Consider the following 20,304-nt stretch of genomic DNA (forward strand, 5'->3'; position numbering starts at 1 on the left):
TCATTCAACGGTAAAGCCTCAAGCTGCCTTTTCAAAAGGCCATACACAAGCCTTACTTTGAACGTGATAGAAGGAATCAAATCATTGCAACCTTACTTTGCTATATTATATCGTGTGTTATGAGGAAAGTGCAATAACATTATGTGCTTTTGCATCTCTACCATATGCTGAACATGTACTTATGTATGAGGAGGTGTCCTGTCTTTTTGTTTCTTGTTGCCTTTAACTAGTTCAATTGTTGAAATGAGGGAAGTAATCATCTCAGAGCATACAGGTTCTGGACAAGAAAGAGTGAGACATCTTAAAGAACTAAATTCAAATTTTGAAACAACTCAATTAGTTAGAATAATGATGATAGAAAGTTTTGTTGTTTGTCTTGTCTATGTATACAATGTGAGAGTGTTAGTTTTGCTGTCTGTGCTGTTTTATTTCTTATTGATTTTCTTGTTAACCATGGAGAGTTTTTACAAACAGGTACTTGAAGTTTCATAAGCGGTGCTTGGCAGAGCGGAAGCGTGTCGGTATTGGGCGAAGTGAGGTTTGTCTTTTTCATGTTCAGTGTACATCAAAGACATACGTGAATCAGTCTTTCCAGAACATATGCTAAATCAAAATTGTTAAACTATTTTCTCACTTACCCTCTCTTGTTATTGATAATTCTCTTGCTTGTCAAGCTCGACGTACAGTGTATGAGATAGAGGCAAGTTCTTTTTGGTTGTCAGGCTCACATTGGAAGCTTTCGAGGAGGAAACACTCTATTACTATTGACAAGAATTTTTCTTTTTTTTTTCGTTGGGTCAAAGTAATTTCATAGTTATGTGATAAGTACTCAGCTGGCCCTTAATGCGGTACCACTCAGCTGCACCTTAACTGTCTATATCAAGTGTGTTGATCATCATGACACATTTTAATTAAGTTATCTCTGTTGAATCAATGTTTTAGTGCGAAGAACCACACCATTTTTATGTCCTGATGTTCGCCCACTGCAGCATAGTTTTTGATAGTAGTGGCCCTACAGGTGGGAGTAGTAGAGGGAGAAGAGTGCTCCAAAATACCTTGACCTGATTGCCTTTTCTTGCTTGCCATCATGTAAACAATCACTAGCTTTCTTCCAACCTTCATCATTCTTAGAATGAAGTGGACTGCTTGGTTTTCCACTTGAAACAGAGGAATCTCCGCCCTTTGATGATTGGGAGTTTGGTCAGAAGCTTGTGGAGTGGAAGTAGTATGCATGCAGATTTAACACCATGCTCCTTGAAACACACAAAACAGATTTCCATTTTTCAAGGATTATTTAAGGTACCTTGACATTGATCCCTTACAACATATTTTTCAGAAGTTGCACTTGCACTTCTATTTAAAACTCACCTCTTGGAATGCACATGTACTTCAGGAGTTGGGACGTTTCATATGCAAAACACTTTTGTGGCATTCACTGCTTCAATGTGGGAGAGGCAAATCAATGTCCATACTTGACCAGATGATGTGTTTCAGGTTCATCTATTCTTGAAATAGCTCATCGTATGAGGAAGGCTCTTGATAGACATTGCCAGCTTTTGTAAATTGTAGCAAAGACACTAGAAATTACCCCTCTTTAAACTTCTCGTAAGAGAGAATCCATAGTGTTTCTCACATAAACTTTACTCTATCCAGTCAACTATTTGCCTCAAAAAACACATTTGCTTAACACTTTTCTATCTTATGTTGTTTACCATTGGAAGTTGTCATTACAATATGCAACGAACCATTAATCAGCTTCATACTAAGCTTGGTTTGCATCTTGCTTATCAAGCTGTTGTATTTGGTTCTACTGCAAGAGAAGGAAGTGTTGGCACCCTGAAGTCATGCACTCAATGTATTTTGCATTTTTTGATTATGCTTTTTTTAGCATTAGTTGTAAAATCATTTTCAAGAAACATGTCTTGGCTCTTCATTTACTGGAAAGCGAAAGTGTGCACATACTCATACACAGCAAAGCAAGAACACAGAGAGTGAGAGCAAGAGATAGTTGGAATCATAGTAATGTTGAAGGAATGAAAAACAGCTACATCTCTGATATACAAAAGTACCATGCCTAAGAGGATAGTCCCATCAAGGGAAAACCCCTCGTCTTTGCTGTTGCTTTTATTAAGTTCAGCTTTAATAGAGGTAGGTAGTGGCACTGGGTGGATGGTTTATCCCCCCCAACAAGAGGGTACTAGGTGCCCATGTTTGAGCATGTTCACAATGGAGTGATTGCAAGAGGAACATGTAATGTAACAATCCTACTAGGATAGAATGATGCGAATGGATATATGATTGGTAGATTAGTCCCCGAAAGGTAATAAGACTAAAGCCTTGTGCAAGACCTAAATCTTTTCTTGAAAAAGAGGTCTCGTGAATAAATTTGCCATAATCTTGTATAAGCTCATAGATCGGTTCAATCTCATGAGTATGAAGCCTTGCTTTCACATAGTGATAGTGCACCTCCATGTGTTGTGTGCGAGCAGGGAAATGGAGATTGCCACAACACTATGACTATCAGTGTAAATGGGTGTTAGTGAAGATTGCTTGACACATAGATCGGCTAGAATGTGTCTAAGCCAGACAGATTGGTAGTTGTTAATGCTGCCCCTCTTTTAGCCTCACAAGTATAATTGTTAATCTAAGAAATGCACGAGTTACCAAGCATGAGGGAATTGCGACTGGTGGACAATTTGCTCTCATGAAAACATGTTAATATGGATGAGACCCTTGAGGATAGAAAAGTCCCAATGTTGCAGTCCCTTTGATATATCTAAAGACATGCTTGACTATGTGTTGATGCTTTGTGTGAAGGCTTTTGCTTAGATGTGCTCAACTTTCACATTGTAGAGTGAAGAGCTCTTCTAGTATGACAGAGATATGTTAGGCACCTACACACACAAAACCAACCACTAAAAGAAAGAGAGAGAAAATCCGAAAAAGGAAGTGCAAACAGAATGCTCCAAAAGTAATGTAATATGATTTAGGCCTATAATGTAAAAACTTTGCTGTAGCTTGGAATTCAGCTTGAATGCTGCAATATTGAGCTCACATGGTCTTGAAATGAGTAATGTCATTAACATAAAGAATCAAGAACAGTGAGTCCTATGTATGTACATACATGGAGGGTGCTTCCAATTGGGCTGTTTATGAAACAAATACAACCCGAATAAGAATGCATTTTCTCATTTTAAGCCCAAGGTGCTTGCTTTAAGCCATGAAGAGCCTTTCACAAGCGACAAAATTTGTGCTCATGAACTTTGACCACTAAACCAAGTGATTGAATTATATGCACAACTTCACTCAAGGACGTTGACTTGACATCCACCAATCCCTTGGCAATCATCATGGGCTGCGATACTTTATGTATGGGTAAGCCACATAACTCTCTCATCATTCTTGTAATAGCAGTTAAGATTGATTACACAATTGGCATGTTGCCATCTGCAATGCAAAAGATATAGAAGTTTGGTGAATGTCTATTTGTCTTAGAGTGCACAATGGAAGAGAAAGCATGAAAACACAAGTACTCAATGGAATGAAAAGAAAGAACATTGAACCCAAGAACATAGAACTTAGAGATGCTAAAGAATTGGCAATTGAATCCATAGATGACATGAGAGAAAATTCATAGATGACATGCCTTGTCCCTTTCTCCACTAGATTGTAGACAATGACAAGATGATAAGATAGAAGAGGAGAGCTATGAATAGCCCAGAGTGGAGCCTCAAAAGCAGTAGGTTGGCTAGCAATCAAAAGACAAATCAAGTCTACCAAAAATGTAGGTTAGCTAGTCATAAATGCATCCACCCATGTGCCTCCCAGTTAACAACTCATTTAATGATGGCCCAATGTATGACATGTACAATAAAATAATTGCTTACAATTTGACTTGTGAAATGCAACAAACTATTGGTATGGACGTGGACGGGTACTCAATATTCAGATTCTAAATATGAGTTTGAGTGTCCAATTCACTTATAACACGAGGATATCATGCACTCTATAGAACTTTAATCTTTAGTCAAGCGTTGAAGGCATTAGCTATGGCCATATACCAACCACTTCACAAAGTGGGCTAGATGTCTTTGTTGATGTGAATAAGTGAACTAGAGAGAGAGAAAGAGGAGAGAGAAGATTGCAAAAGAGAAAAAGAAATGCAAAAGAGAGAAAGAGACGAGGAGAGAGACTAGAATAGGAGAGAGAAAGATTGGAAATAAGAAGAGAGATGGTTGAAAGTCGTAAAAGGACAGGAGAAGCTTGAGAGATGTGAAGGACAAAGATGTATTATTGTGTAGAAATTGATTACCTGTACATGTGTCCTTTGTCCTTTTATATGCCCTTAATTCAACGCTTGTCATCCCCACTCGGATGTTTTTGTTCTCAAAAACAAAAATAGGATTTATTATAAATTGCCAAGTGGTAAAAAGGGACAGAGTGTACTGTGTGGACTAAAATAAATTGGCCTAATCTTCAAGGATCCACGAAATAGGTACAACTAGAGGGTTGAGAATCAAGTACAAAGCATTGACAATCATTGGGAAATATGAAAATGAAATCTTGGACCAAAATGTTGCCATTAAGAGCTTCTCCCAAATGGAGATTCTATGTTGTCCACTGCAGGCCTTAGTGTACTAAATTTGTAATAACTTTGGATTGGCCGATCGAAATCAGACATGCTATAGCTCCAAACGAAGCTCTCTTTAAGTACTTTCAGCCCATATGACTTACGTATCTCTGACAGCTTCTCCAAGATGGAGACTCTATGTTGTCCACTGCAGACCTTAGTGTACTAAATTTGTAATAACTTTGGATTGGTTGATCCAAATCAGATATGCTATAGCTCTAGACGAAGCTCTTTTTAAGTACTTTCAGTGCATATGACTCACACATCTTTGACATTAATTCAGCATTAAATTTGGTCCAAAATATAGATCAGCTCTTCAATGAAACCAAGCTCACTAGTTAGCATGATAGTTGTTTCAAAATTCTTGAAGGTAAGGACTTCATTCCCAAAGTAATACTTGTCCACGTAGAGAGTTAAGCCCAGTCCTTAATCTCGTGGCTCAAAAGGAAATGTAATATCTTGTCCATGCATTAGGACTACGAAATCAGAGATATCATCACTCATGAGATAATATGCATGTATGAATGAATCCACTAAAGCATAAGCAATTGAATCAAATAGAAGCCCATGGTCATGGTCTTTAGCATCTGAATCAAATTGAAGCCCATAGTCATGGTCTTCCTCATCAGAAACTTCATAGATTGCAACTGTAAACCCTTTATCTTCCTCTTGATCATCATCAAAATTATCTTTAGCATGACTGTCTTTATCCTCTTCATTTGAATATTCAAGTACCATAAATATCCTTGCATTATTTGCTTTGCACATATCTTTGTGATTAAAATATATCGGTTCACCACATCTATAACATAACCCTTGAGAATTCAACTCTTTGATCTGGTCATTGTTTAATTGTCTAGCTTTACGGGTTGTAGACCCAATGTTGCCCACAACATCACTATATAGATCAGCAATAGAATAATCATACTGATGTCCATGGTACTCATAAGAAACATATGGCTGAGAAGTACATGAATGCTGAGAAGCATATGGGTGAGAAGTATATGAATGTTGTCCATGGTCATATTGCTGTCCACATAGGTATGGGTGTCCATTAGAGAGTGATTGGCTATACTCATTGCTGTACATATTTAGCAATGATTGCAATAAATCTTGTTGAATTACTTCATCAGCCATGGGAATTGATACAACTGTCACCAAGTGGTGATGCTTTTTATAGTTGCTTTTCTTATTTACTTATATAAATATTTTATTTTTCTTTTCTTTTGTTGCTGTTGCTAAAAGGGATTCTGCACATGAACCATTGAGTTTTGGTCACAGTAAATGCTTTCCTAAAAGGGATGTTGATCTGGATATGCTGTACTGTTCTTATGCAGTTGGGATTTACTCAGAAGAGATGAAAACCAACTGTTCACAGGTTATGTATTTTGAAACATTATCATTTTTGTAATTTTTCATCTTGTAATTGATAAAGAAATACCGAGAGGGGTGCCGGTCTTCGGGGCCAATCTGGTGTTGAGCGAGGAAGTGAGGTCTCTGTTTATGTGTGTGTGTGTGTGTGTAAAGACTAGGTGTTAATTGAAGGAACTACCGCTTTATGTGAGTTATAGACCGGTTTTATGGTTCCATCATCGGGATTTGAATTCTTTTATGTAAGAATTTAAGCTCAGACAGTTTTGGGTGAAAAGGCCATACACATAGGTTTTACAAAGATTATAGGACTAGAGAGAGGGCAGAAATGGATAAAGCCAAAGGAGAACTCCCTCATGAAGAAGAGAGTTTTTCTGCTCGTAAACACTGAAGAGAGAGTATTGGTGCATAGGTGTGAGCACCTTCTAGAACCGACATTGAACCACAGGATGAGGAGTAAGAATAGGAGGACTTGTTTATGGTAGAACTTCTTAGTATGGTTGGCTCTTTCAAACAGGTTGTAATGAATCCTCGGATGCAAAATTTTTTGAAGTCACATAATGAGGATTCTCAAGTAAAGTCATTACATCATACCATGGAGCGCTAAAAAAGGCAAACTTCTAATGTGTGTGAGCATGTGGAAAAGACACCAATCATGGAGATAGGTCCAGTGCAACAAGAAGCACGAGCATAGGACTAGGGAGTGAATGGGTAAGCCAGTAATGCAGAAGTGGCACAACAGGCTATTCCTCCTCAGTTTGCTACCTATCTTGGTTACTTTGGTGGTGGGTCAGTTTTTCAAGCAATGGATGTATTACCCATGGGTTATTAGGGATACTTGCCTAGAGGGCCACCAGGAATGATGCCTATTGAGGCAACGAACCCACTTTATGCTAATATTGGTCTACAGCCTGATTATTAGACTCTATAGAGTCCTTATTTGATGTTTGGAGTACAAAATGTAGTCGTTGGTTTTTTTCAGCCTAGTGGACATATTGTAGCTAAGACGGGTGAAATGAATGCTGATAATGCGCGTAAGGGACTCACCTTTTTACAGCCACCTTTCTGTGGCAACCTAACACAAAAAAGTGCAAAGCCTAAAGACTATAAAGAGGGTGGTCAGGCAATAAAGTTTGAAACCTTCAATGGTATTCAAGATAAGCTGAAAGCTTTGACATTTATACAGTAGTTTGATGCAGCTTACATAGGAGAAAATTTTATTGAGACTTCTAAGGTGCGGAAGGTTGCAACTTTTTTGAAAGGTAATGCTTTGCAGCGGTGGAACATATTGTTGATGCAAGGATATGCACCTGCCACTTGGGTCCATTTTAAACAGTTGTTTGCAACCTCATGGTTAATCAACTCGTTTGAAGTAGATGTCATGATTGCATGGCATAAATTGGACGCAGCAAATTGTACGAATTTAGAAGAGTACAATAAGAAATTTTGTGAAGCACTTTTGCTTGTGAGTTCTTACAGAGAACAGTGTCCCTATCAGAACAAATTGAAAAGTACTATTGCGGCTTGCTCGAAGCCTTCAGGGATTATTGTACCAAGACTAGGGTTACAAATATGATACAATTAATTAAAAATGCTGGTGTGGCAAATGCATTGTTGAAAGAAAAAGTTGATAGATTTAAAGGCATTGAAAAGAAGGATTCTCAGTTTCAGTTTAAGCAGGATCCTGGCAAGAAGAAGAAGCAATTTCCAAAAAAGACCAGCTTTACAAAGAAGTCTTTTTGGGAGAAAAGATTTCAGCAGCAACCTCAGACTTCTTTTAAACAGGGTAAAGAACAGAAGAAGCCACTTTTTGGCAAATCATTTGAAAAAAGAAAGGCTTTAATGATGGCTGGGAAATGCTTTATATGTGAGCAGAAAGGCCATATTGTTTCTAAGTGCCCACAGCAATCTTCTAAAGATGCGGAGGATAAAGATGCGCCAAGTAAAAAGAAGCCCAACATTGGCTTAGTACCTGATATGGTGGGAGATTAATCAACTGATGATGCTATAGAATTGTGCAGAGCTTGAGGAAAGGTTAGAGATTCCACAGTGCTTATTTTCTTTGATCTTGGAGCTTGTGGAAACTTTATCTCACCGGCATTGGCAACTAAGCTGGGTATACGTCTCGAGTAAATGGGACCAGTTGAACAGGCTGATTTGGCATTCCTAGGACATACTGAACCTGTCAACCCCATTCTTGGCAAACTTCCTATGCATATTCAGGGCTATGTGGACATAGAGGAGTTCCATATTATGCCTTTAGAGGGCTATGATGTTCTGTTGAGTATCCCATGGTGCCCAGGAAGCACGCTATCTTGGATACTTACAATAGAACGATTACTCTTGTACATAGGGACAAGATTCATGTGTTAGATGTGAAGCTTAAAGGAAAGTCTGTCCTAGCTATTTTTGCTTTTGCAATTACTTCTGTAATGAAAAATCATATTTCTGCGTACTTGGTTTTTGCAAAGCAAGTTAATGAAGTTGATAGTAATGTGTCTGTACTAGATGAAAGTAAAAGGGATTTCTTGGATAAATTCAATGACTGTTTCTCAGATTCGTTACCAGGAGAGTTACCCCTTGAGAGGCCTGAAGATCATACCATAGATCTTATTCCAGGGACTAGTCCGCCCAATAGGCCACTGTATAGGGTCAATGCGGTGCAACAGAAAGAGATTATGACACAGGTTAATGAGCTTTTAGAGAAGGGACTAATTCAGCCCACTAGTTTTCCGTTTTGTTAACTTGTGTTGTTAATTCAGAAAAAGGACGGCTCTTGGCGAATGTGTATTGAGTACAAAGCCTTGAATAAGAACATGATCAAGAATAGGTTTCCGATTCAGAGGATAGATGACATTCTTGATCGATTACAGGGAGCAGGAATGTTTAGCACGATAGATTTGAAAAGTGGATACCATCGAATCAGAATCAAGCTAGAGAATATCCATAAGATTGCTTTTAGAACGACATTTGGTCTCTATGAATTTTTAGTCATGCCGTTTGGATTGACCAATGCTCCTGCTACGTTTTACAGGATGATGGGTAGAATTTTCCGCCCTTATCGAAGTTTTGTTGGCACATTCTTTGATGATATGATTATCTTTTCAAAGAATGAAGAGGAGCATCGAAAACACCTAGTTGCATTTTTAATGAGCTTAAGCGAAACAGATTGCTCATTAATGGTAAGAAGAGTGAATTCTTTTTGGAAGAGATTCACTTCCTTGGGCACGTAGTTTCTAAAGATCGTGTGAAGATGGATCCTGCAAAGATAGAAGCAATTGTCTCTTGGCCAGACTTGAAAACCGTTCATGATGTCCGCAGTTTTCTTGGCCTATGCTCTTACTACAGAAGATTTGTAAGACACTTTGTAGAGATTGCTTCTCCTTTACATGTGCTTGAAAAGAAGGATGTCAAATGGCAATGGATTGACAAAGAGAAATCAGCATTTAGATGTTTGAAGGGGAAAATGACTACAGAACCAGTACTTATTTTGCCAGATCTGTCTAAGCCATTCTGTGCAGTGTGATGCATGTGGAAACAACATTGGTGTTGTATTAATGCAGAATGGCCGAGTTGTGGCATACGAGATTTGAGTACTTTCTGTCATTGAAAGGACTTACCAAATTTATGAGAAAGAATTATTGGTTGTGATCCATACACTCTCTAGTTGGAAGCACTATTTGCTTGGTGCTGATTTTGTAGTGCAAACGGATCATCAAACACTTAGATACTTTCTCACACATGCTAAATTGTCAGAGAAACGCATGCGTTGGGCAAATTTCCTAACTATGTTTCATTTTCAGATAGTGTATGTGAAAGGCAAAAAGAATATAGTTGCATATGCTTTATCTTGCAAACCACAAGTGTCAGCTGTTTCAATTCCTTATCACCATGAATTGGATGATATGAAAGAGCAGTATGCCAAAGGGTCAAATTTGATAGTTAGAAGGCCCTAGGGTTATTGCAACCAGTGCCTATTCCAAAAAGGCCATGGGAAAGTATTGCCATGTATTTCATTTTTTGATCTTCCAAGAGCTTCTTCAGGAAATGATGGAATGTGGACTATCATTTGCAGATTCAGTAAACATGCACATGCCATTCTTGTAAGGAAAAATATTAAGTCAAAACACATGATAAAGATATTTATGCAAAATATCTTCAAGTACCATGGAATGCCACGGTCAATTGTGAGTGATAGAGACCCAATAATGACTAGCTTGTTTTGGAAAGCATTGTTTCAAAACATGGGCACTACGCTTAAATTTTCATCTTCTTTTCATCCACAAACTGATGGACAGTTTGAAGAAGCAAATTCGACTGTTTTAGATCTACTGAAGTGTTATGTTTCGGATCATAAGACTTCTTGGGAACACTACTTGCCATTGGTTGAGTATGCATACAATAATACAGTGCACTCATCTATTGGCAAAGCATCTTTTGAGATTGTGAAAGGTGGAAAGAAATTGCCTTCCATTTTGCAGAGAAAAGATTACATCTTTGAAGCAGATCATTATGTAAAAGATTAGAAAGAAGCATATGAAAAGGTCATGTAGCCATAGAAAAGTCACAAGCTAAACAGAAAAGAGCTGTTGATAGTCATCGTCGATGATTGGGTCTTATTGCATTTTGAAAAGGCACGTTTGAGAAAACAGAAGGGCAAGGAGCGTTTGTTTCCAAAGTTGAGTATGCGTTACTATGGCCCTTTTCAAGTCTTAGAGAAGATCAAGACGTAGCATATAGGCTGAAATTGCCAGAGAATTGGAAAATTCTTAATGCATTCCATGTGAGCCTGTTGAGGCCTTTTATTGGTGAAGTGCTAGAGGATATGGTTTAAGAGGAACAACTTGAAGTAGAGGAATTAGATGAGATTTTAGTTCTTGAGCAGATCCAGGCACATAAGGATAGGAAAGTGAAAGGTAAAATTATAAGAAGATTTTTGGTGAAGTTCAAGAACTATTCACCAATGAATGCCAAATGGATTGAAGAGACTGAATTGGTAGATTTGCCTCAGTTATTGCAACCTTACCGAGAAGCTTTCTTACTGGAACCTACAGTGACTTAGAATGCTTTTTGAAGCAATGTACATTCTCTATTGTATAGTTGAATATTGCATCTCATTGAATAATGCACATTGTATGGTTTACATTTAGCATTAACATGTGTATCATTGAATGAAATCTCAATGCTTTGAAGTTGTATTTGTTATACTTCAGTTGAATGAATATGCACGTTGTGACACTAATAGTTTGCGCATACGTGCTATCGCCCTATGTTGCATCTAGAAAAATGTATATTAGAAAGGCTCCTAGTAATCATAGTTGGATACAGGATGTAATCCTCCACCTATGTAAGACTTGAACTTGCAATGACACAAATGGTAGTGGAAAGACTCCTACCTTTGCCTCGTGTCACCTGTTAGCAAGTGATACATGCGATGACACTAATAACATGGAGAATCTTGTTATCGCCCTGTGTCATCCGTTAGTATGTGTGGCATGCAATCGAGGTCGCTTGCTTCTTTCAAGAGGGGGGTATGTCACCAGGTGGTGATACTTTTTACAGTTGTTTTTCTTATTTACTTATATAAATATTTTATTTTTCTTTTCTTTTTGTTTCTGTTGCTTCTTATCCCGAGAGTTCTCTTGGAATAAACCGGAATTTTTGTATAGCTAGAAGAGACAGCCATTGGAACAAATTGGACCAATGGTTTGTCCGAGCCTTAGAACCGGTTCCATATTGAATGGGCACTGAAAAATAGAATGCCAGTGGTTTGGGACCGTGTGCTTAGCCATTGGAGATGGTGCATGACAATGAGCCTGGCCAAGACAGAAGATGCATATGTGAGAATGCTCACGGAATAAAAGTCACCGTAACTGAGCGACATTACACTTTTTGATGTGGTCACAATGATAAAAGTTGCTCAAAACAACTTGAGGAATGCAAGGGTCACTAGTTACATGTATGCCATGTGGCACAAATTCCCAAAAGAGAGAGAGAGAGAGAGAGAGAGAGAGAGAGAGAGAAAGAGAGCATAAAAAAAAACGTAATAGGCATGAGGGGTAGATGGGAGAATGGAGTTTTGAGGAGTTGAGGGCAGATTGTTGTAAGAAAATCAGCCATGGAGAGTACTTTTATGTCTCTGACTCAAGTACGGAGGTAGTGCTTGCTCCCACTGATCAACTCTCTCTCTATTCTCAGAGGAAATGCTTCACATTATAGGCTGATTCCATGGAAGGTACAATTCTGTGTTTTGTCACAACTCTATAGAAACAGAATTTATATCCTTTTTCATTAATTTGTCTATATAATGATTTATTAAATTTGTTTTCTTTGCACTAATTAGATATAAAGAAAAGTGCATTGGAGCTGGCCACTGATGAGTGGTCATAGGTTATGGTGGACCCACGCGGTGGGTTAGAGAAAAGATAGTTCACACTTCCACCTATATGGCCCGATTGGGCGCCTGTGACTAGAACTCACGCATATCAGGGTTAGACTCGCACACAGAAAGGATTGATGCCTTGAAGTGTGGGCTAGATCCGCCAGAAGAGACAATTACAATCAACAAGATGGCATGATCATGAAATGCTTGTACAATGTGCATGTGTGGGCTCAAAGCTTGAAATGCACATTTCTTTGCATAGGAAAGTCACATGAAGATTCTGATACCGTTTTTGCGATGTACACAGAAAAAGCTTTCATATGATACCCATATTGGGGGGGTCCCTAAATTTTTGGAGCCTCGAATTAGCCTAAAAATGCTAGTCCTAAAAAATAGGGATGTCATTCTAAAAATAGTAAATTCTGTATTCTGACTGTGCTTACTAAATTTGGTTGTTTCTATTCTTGACAGCATTCAGCCCAAAAAGGAAGGCCATAGAGAAGAGACAAGTATCAAGACACTTGTCACACAAGTTTCCAAGTGTCCCACCACTTGTCACATCTCATGACATGTGGCTGGACACTTGTCTTGTGCTACTCCACTTTCCCCTTTTGTACTAGCTCTTCCCTCTCTTATAAATAAGAGCTCGTTTTTCTTCATTCAGGATCATTTTTCTTTGCTGTAAACTCATGTACACCACCCACAGATAGCTAGAAACTGGCCCCATCCATCCCCATCATCATCCCCCACTTCTCCATTATCAAATTCCTCCATATTTCCTCTTCTATCACTGCTGTTTTACAGGACAGCAAGCCTGTAAATTCATTATAGCACCTCCTTCTCTAGCTCCTTCTTCCATTTTAGCAACAAGAAGCAAGCCCTATCCATGTATTGCTGATCAACGATGAAGAAAGGCTGATTTCCCCTCTTTCTTTTCTCATACTGTAAAGAAATCATTTCTTCTTCGAAGGTCAAAGCATTCAATCAATTAGACAATCCAGCTAATGAATCAATCCTCATGAAGGCACCTAGCCAATCTTGATTATTTTAGGATATGGTTATTATTTTTCATGCCTTTTCATGGGTGATTACTCCCCGAGGATATTCACAATGGGTCAAATATACATTTATCGGGAAGGTCTCTATTCATGTTCTATTAGTGTTTAAGGACAACAATACTTTGCCCATCTTACATATGATACAACCTAACTGAGGTAAAAAATACCAATGTATCGTAATGCAAAATGTGATAGAGATCAAATCCTTAATAAGGTAAAAAGTTTGGTTTCTCAAGACATATGTATTTTACTGAACTTTTTTTTATGTCAATGAGTAGGAAAAAATAATTAGTGAAAGGGTATAACCTAGTTTAGTCCTTGCAGTAATCCCAAAAGTTTTACAAAAGTTGATTTCTTGTTGAGAATTGATAGGTCAATTGAGGATTTTCCTTAATCATAAATATATTCTCTTTGAAGCCCAAAGATTTCAATCGCATAATAGATAATGCATGTGTGTTTGTATATCTTTGCATGATCTTGTGAGAGTGAGAATTACTTCTCCTCACTCTCAGGTTGATTGTAACTGAGCTCTTCCCTAAGGGACTTTGGTTGAGTAGAAATACATTCCTTTGGGGGGGGGTTATCCATCTTCAACCCTCAATCTTGTCTCCATTACTTTTACATTTTCATGGCTGTAATTTTGTGAGTAATTTTCATTTTCAGCTTTAAGTGTTCATTCTCTTTTATATTAAATCTCGAAAACAAGCGAATATCATAATTGTTAAGCATACTACATTGTTCGAGGCGTTTACATGTTTTCTTTGAAATTCTGTACATGAATCATTGAGTATTGGTCACAGAAAATGCAGGATATGCTAGATAGTAATAACAATGTGCTGGACAGTAAGAACAGTGAATTTTGCACATGCTGGACAATAAGAACAGTGAATTTAGGACATGCTGGACAGTAAGAACAATGAATTCGGAGATTCGCAGACTGCAATTCTGCATTGGAATCAGAATTTTGGTCATAGAAAATGCTTTCCTAAAAGGGATGTTGATCTAGACATGCTGTATTGTTCTTATGCAGCTGGGATTTACTCAGAAAAGATGAAAACCAATTGTTCATAGGTTATATATTTTGGAACATTATTGTTTTTGTAAATTTCCATCTTTTAATTGATAAAGAAATACCAAGAGGGGCGCCGGTCTTCGGGGCCAATCTGGTGTTGAGCGAGGGAGAGGTCTCTACTTATGTGTGTATGTGTAAAGACCAGGTGTTAATTGAAGAAACTACCGCTTTATGTGAGTCATAGACCAGTTTCAACAACCAATATTTGTGATGTACATGCACTAAACCCTCTTGCAAAACAACATTACTATAAAGATTGATGCGAGCTTCCAAGACGCATGGGTGTACCAACTGATCCATACGAGATCTCAAATGTTTGACGAGTGCTCGTTCTATCCGGACGGCATCTATCACTTTAGTTGCCATCATGGTTGCATCAAAATGCATAAGTGCATATGCCAACACATCAATCATGTCAAACATGTGAGCAACTGACTTGTTGAATGCCAAAGCTGTTGTGATACTCATAATATCGCTATTGGATGCCACTTGCCTCCTATAGGCACTTCAGAGTCAATATTACCTTGTGGTACATGATAGGGATAAAAACCATGTGAGCAATACCCTTGCTGAAGCATCTCTTGCATCATAAACCATGGTTGTTGATAATGTTTTGGTACCATGGTTACTTGCAATTCTACCGATAGTAACTATTGCCACTACTATCTTGGTAGATATTTTGAGTGACATCCTTAGAAAAGTTGTACCTTGCTGTCTTGGTAAATATCAGTCAGTTTCTCAGTCTTCTTCCTTAGATCAACAGAAAGAAGTGTAGGCTTTGTAGACTTGAGCAACTCAGCTTGCTACCTGTTTAGGGAAGTTGAACTTAAACAATCTGCCCTATTCTCAACAACAATAGAAGTGCCTCATAGTCTGCTATAGATCTAAAATAGTTTCTGTTGCAATAAAAGCTTGGAGACTTTGACCAATTCTCAATAGCATGCCATTTTTCCTATGGACGTACAACTATGTAAATTCTCGAAGTTGGAATATCATTACAGTTGGTGTCACAAGACTGTGACAACTATTACCTTTTTGTTGATTTCTTTATTACATATTTTAGTTGGTTTTTCTTTTTGGAAGGATCCCTCTTGAAATCTAAACGCCTGAGTTGCATGGCCAGTTTGTGAAACGGACAGGAATGTCTAGTGAGTCAGGACTGGACAGTTAAGGTCCAGTATAAGTTTGGAAGAGACTGATGGCACAGTAGATTGACAAGCCTGGAAGAGACTTGTGAAAGTGTATATGGACAAGTGTGTTGAAGAACTAGCCTGGAAGAGACTAGTTCAAAGTGAAGATGGACAAATATTCAAGAGATTAGTCCATGTGGGGTCATCTGTGGAAATTCACTTTCAGTTGAGCTACATTACAGATTTGGATGTAGCCATAGTCTGCAAAGATGGTTAGAAAACTAGTAGGGATGCAATGGAAGCAACTCCTAAAATTTAGGGAGTTACTATTTTTGGACCCCAGAATCTGTTCGTGTCATTATCTTCGTTTTTGTACGAGGATTAATCCTCTGGTCTGTGCCGAGGTCAAAATTTGAACCGAGGATGGAGAATTTTAGACCGAAAGGTTTAAGCAGGAAAATTGTTACATGTATGCCATGTGTCACAATTTGGGCATAAATTCCCAAAAGAGAGAGAGAGGGCAGCACAAAAACGAGTTTCAATGCATGGGGGGCTCATTTTTGTGAAAGGGAGATGGATTGCTGCAGATGGAGAGCTCTTGAGAGCTGGTCTACCTTGTCTATGATGCACAGAGGCTTGAGCTTGTTTCCTACTCTCTCTCTTTCTCTCCCTGACAGTATGGTTATGTTGCAGAATCAAGGGCCTTTCTTCTGATTCAGGTACAGCTGTGTGGAATATGCTGGTTTTGCATGAGGCAAGAGCCTCTTTTCTCCAGGAACAGGAGCAGTTGTTTGCTGCCCACAAGCAGGAACAGGTGAGGGTGGTAACCTCACCAAGCAAGTGTCTGAAACAGCATTAAATCAGTTCTGATTCTGGACTGTTCAGAGGTTATTTCAGAGCCCAATTGATGTTAGAATCAAGGGGCACTTGGCCCAGATGATGCAGGACAGTGCAGGGAACAATATGAGCTGAGAATAGGTGTCAAAACAGGTTTGAACCAGTAATTACAGTGGGCTGAACAGTATGAGTTGTAAAGAGGTTTCAGAACAGGTCTGAACCAGTAAATACAGCAGGTTGAAATGGTCAATTCTGCACTCCAACCAGAAGATTCAGACTTGGGCAGAGTTTCCCCTCCTGGTCAAATTGATTTGGGTCAGTAATTGTATTGTTATGTTGTAAAATTTCACCCACAATAGGTGAAAGACAGGCCATTGTACATTCTCTTTTTAAAAATAAAGAAATACTCCAAGGGGTGCCTAACTTAGGGGCCAACAGGGTGTCTGTGTGGCAACAGGAGCATTTTAGCTACTTGTTTTTCTTCTTGATTCTGTGTCTTTAAGTTCAGGTAATGTGGGCGATTGTTAATTGGGTGAAAGCATTTATATATATTTTGGTTGTACACTACCGCCCTTCCCAGTGAACAGGCCGGTTCCATGGTTCCATTGCAGGGATCGAATTACTTTTTCCCTAAGGAGTGAGCCAGGGCTTGTTTGGGTGTAAGACACATAATTGTGCATTATGGCTGATAGAAAGGAAGACACTAGAGAGGAAGCGTCTTCTTCACAGGAGATCCCTGTTGTTCATGAGGTGGGAGAGTCTTCTAGACCTCCACAGTTTGTTACTCCTCCTACTATGGTTGAGCCACAAGTTCTTACGGCTTCTTCTATGGATGAAGACACTTTCAAGACTCAGTTAGTTGCTGCTGTGAGTATGTTTACTCAAGTGATGCAGAATCCAAGGTTTTTGGCATTTTTGCAGCCATCTGCAAAGATTTTGGATCCAGTAGAGGTCCAGGATAAGGGTAAGCATGTTGCAGATTCAGTGGAAACACCAAGGCAGCTTGCGGAGTCAATGGAGACTCCAAGATTGGTTCCGACTGTCCAGGAACAGGTGGCGGAAACGCTAGTTACACAGGCATTGCCAGTTCAGCCTGCCACTTTACAGCAGCCAAATGTTGGCCTAAATGGACAGGGAAACAATTTTCAGGCTTTACCACAGGTTTTCCCACCGACCTCTGTACATCTTGGGTACTTTGGAGGTGGATCTGTATTTCAGAGTATGGCTGGTTATGCACCTGGAAACCAGATTTATGTACCATGAACAGTGTTTGGGGGAACACAAGGTTTTATGCCAAACCCCATGTATGGTAATATAGGCATGCAGCCTGGATTTCAGGGTGTTCAGGGCAGTTTTGGCATGCCACAGGGCACTTTTGGTATGGCTGGTTATCAAAACCAGCAAGCAAGTATTGTGTCTACAAGCCCTGTAGTCAGTGGTCCGGCAACATCCATGCCATCTGTTAGTGTTCCTATGTTACAGGCATATCCTATGGATCCCTTGATGGCTCACGAGAAGCCAAAGCCATACAAGGAAGGGGGTGCAGCCGTACAGTTTGACATCTTTCGAGGATTTGAAGATAGGACTAAGGCTCTTTCTTACAGCAGTTTGATGCTGCATTTGCAGGAGGGAACTTTACAGAGCCTTCTAAGGTCTGGAAAGCTGCCACTTTTCTTAAGGACAATGCTAGTCAGTGGTGGAGTACACTGTTGATGCAAGGATAGACTCCTGCTACTTGGACTTACTTCAAGCAAGTATTTGCTTCTGCTTGGTTGACAAATGAATTTGAGATCGATGTCATGTCAGCTTCACACAGTTTGGATGCATCTAAATGCAAGGATCTGGAAGACTATAACAAGAAGTTTTGGTAGGCTTTGCTTCCAGTCACTTCTTAAAGGGTTGTGCCATTGACCGAGCAGATAGAGAAATATTGCTGTGGGCTGCCCAAGGAACTCCGGAATTATTGTACAAAGACAAAGGTCACCACTTTCACTCAGCTAATTGAGAATGCTACCACAGGAAATGCATTATTGTTGGGACAGTCAAGTGGTTTTGGGGGCAGCATTAAATAGAATAAATCTGAAAAATTTTCAGCAAAGAAGCCATTTGGTGAACAGGTTTCTCACATTTCTCAAAGCACAGGTAAATCTTGGCAGTTCAAGAAGAAGCCAGCCAAGTTCTTTGGACAGCATCCAAAGGACTAGAAGAAAGCTTTTGTGCGCAAGTCTCTTGAAGAGAGAAAGGCTTTAATGGCTGAGAGGAAATGCTTTATCTGTGAGCAGACTGGTCATATTGCGTCTAACTATCCGGACAAGAATAAGAGATCAGCTGATGATGATAAAGAGGACAGAAAAGGAAGGAAGCCCAAACCTTCAGCAAGTTTAGTGCCATATATGCTGGGAGACAAGCCACACTCGGATGCTAATGAGCTTTGCAGAGCTTGGGGTAAAGTTAGGGATCAACATGTACTTATTTTCTTTGATCCTGGAGCTAAGGTAAACTTTATCTCACCAGAGTTGGCTTCTACTTTGGGTATCAGAGCAGATGAGATGGGCTACAGAGCAGAGGCAGGGTTGGCATGTCCTGGCCACTCAGAGTCTGTGACACCCATTCTTGGAAAGCTGCGTCTTCATATACAGTCTTATGTTGATGCAGAAGAATTTTATATCATGCCACTTAAAGTCTGTGATGTCTTGTTGGGAATGCCATGGATGTTCAGAAAGCATGGTGTGTTGGATGCCTTTAACAAGACACTGACTTTGGAACATAGGGGAAAGACTCATATGCTTGATGTGAAGCTTAAAGGAGAGTTTGTACCTATTGTATCGGCTTTTGCCATTACATCTGTAATAAAGAATCATCTTTTTGCGTACTTGATTTTTGCACGTGATGTCAAGGATAATGATGAGTCAAATTTCTCTATGTTAGATAGAGACAGGTTTTCTTTCTTGTCTCAGTTGAGTGATTGTTTTTCTGACTCATTACCATCATAGTTGCCACCAGAGAGGTCTGAGGATCATGCGATAGATTTGGTGCCAGGCAGTAGCCCACCAAATAGACCTTCGTATAGGGTTAGTGCAGCCCAACAGAAAGAGGTATTGAGCCAGGTGAATGAGCTGTTAGAAAAGGGGTTGATTCAGCCAAGTTTATCTTTCTTTTGCTCACTAGTGCTCCTAGTGCAGAAGAAGGATGGCTCTTGGCGCATGTGCATAGATTATCGAGCGTTGAACAAGAGTACCATTAAGAACATGTTCCCCATTCCAAAAGTTGACGACATCCTCGACCGTTTGGAAGGAGTGTCAATTTTCAGCCGGATAGATTTGAGTGGATACCACCAGATCAGGATTAAGCAAGAGGATGTGCATAAGACTGCATTTAGGATCATGTTTGGTCTCTATGAGTTCTTGGTAATGCCATTTGGACTTACTAATGCTCCTGCTACGTTTAATCGAATGATGGACATGATTTTTCATCCATATAGGCAGTTTGTTGGTACATTCTTTGATGACATGATTGTCTTTTCAAAGAATGAACAGGAGCATAGAGAACACTTGACAGCAGTCTTTGATGAGCTTTGCAGTAATAGGTTGCTTATCAATGGCAATAAGGGTGAGTTCTTATTGGAAGAAATCCAGTTTTTTGGGCACATAGTGTCAAAGGATGGTGTTCGAATGGATCCTGCTAAGGTTGAAGCAATTAGAACATGGCCTGATTTGAAGACTGTCCATGATGTTAGAAGCTTCTTGGGTTTGTGTTCTTACTACAGGAGGTTTATTTGCAATTTTGCAGAGATTGCTTCACCTTTACATGCTTTACAGAAGAAA

The 20,304-nt window shown here is 39.3% G+C and overlaps 1 protein-coding gene across 1 annotated transcript in view; it reads left to right on the forward strand.

The window, feature by feature from the left end:
* Nucleotides 1–20,304, forward strand: part of LARP1A (LA RNA-binding protein) — a 71,172-nt gene that overhangs the window by 34,022 nt on the left and 16,846 nt on the right. Inside the window, exon 12 of the mRNA XM_087666914.1 lies at nucleotides 475–538. Within this exon, the coding sequence (XP_087523040.1) occupies nucleotides 475–538 (64 nt within the window). The remainder of the gene's footprint in view (nucleotides 1–474; nucleotides 539–20,304) is intronic.

This window comes from Lygodium microphyllum, chromosome 25 (genome assembly GCF_053477565.2).
Source record: "Lygodium microphyllum isolate KBCC chromosome 25, Lygodium_microphyllum_v1.1.10, whole genome shotgun sequence".
Taxonomy (NCBI): domain Eukaryota; kingdom Viridiplantae; phylum Streptophyta; class Polypodiopsida; order Schizaeales; family Lygodiaceae; genus Lygodium; species Lygodium microphyllum.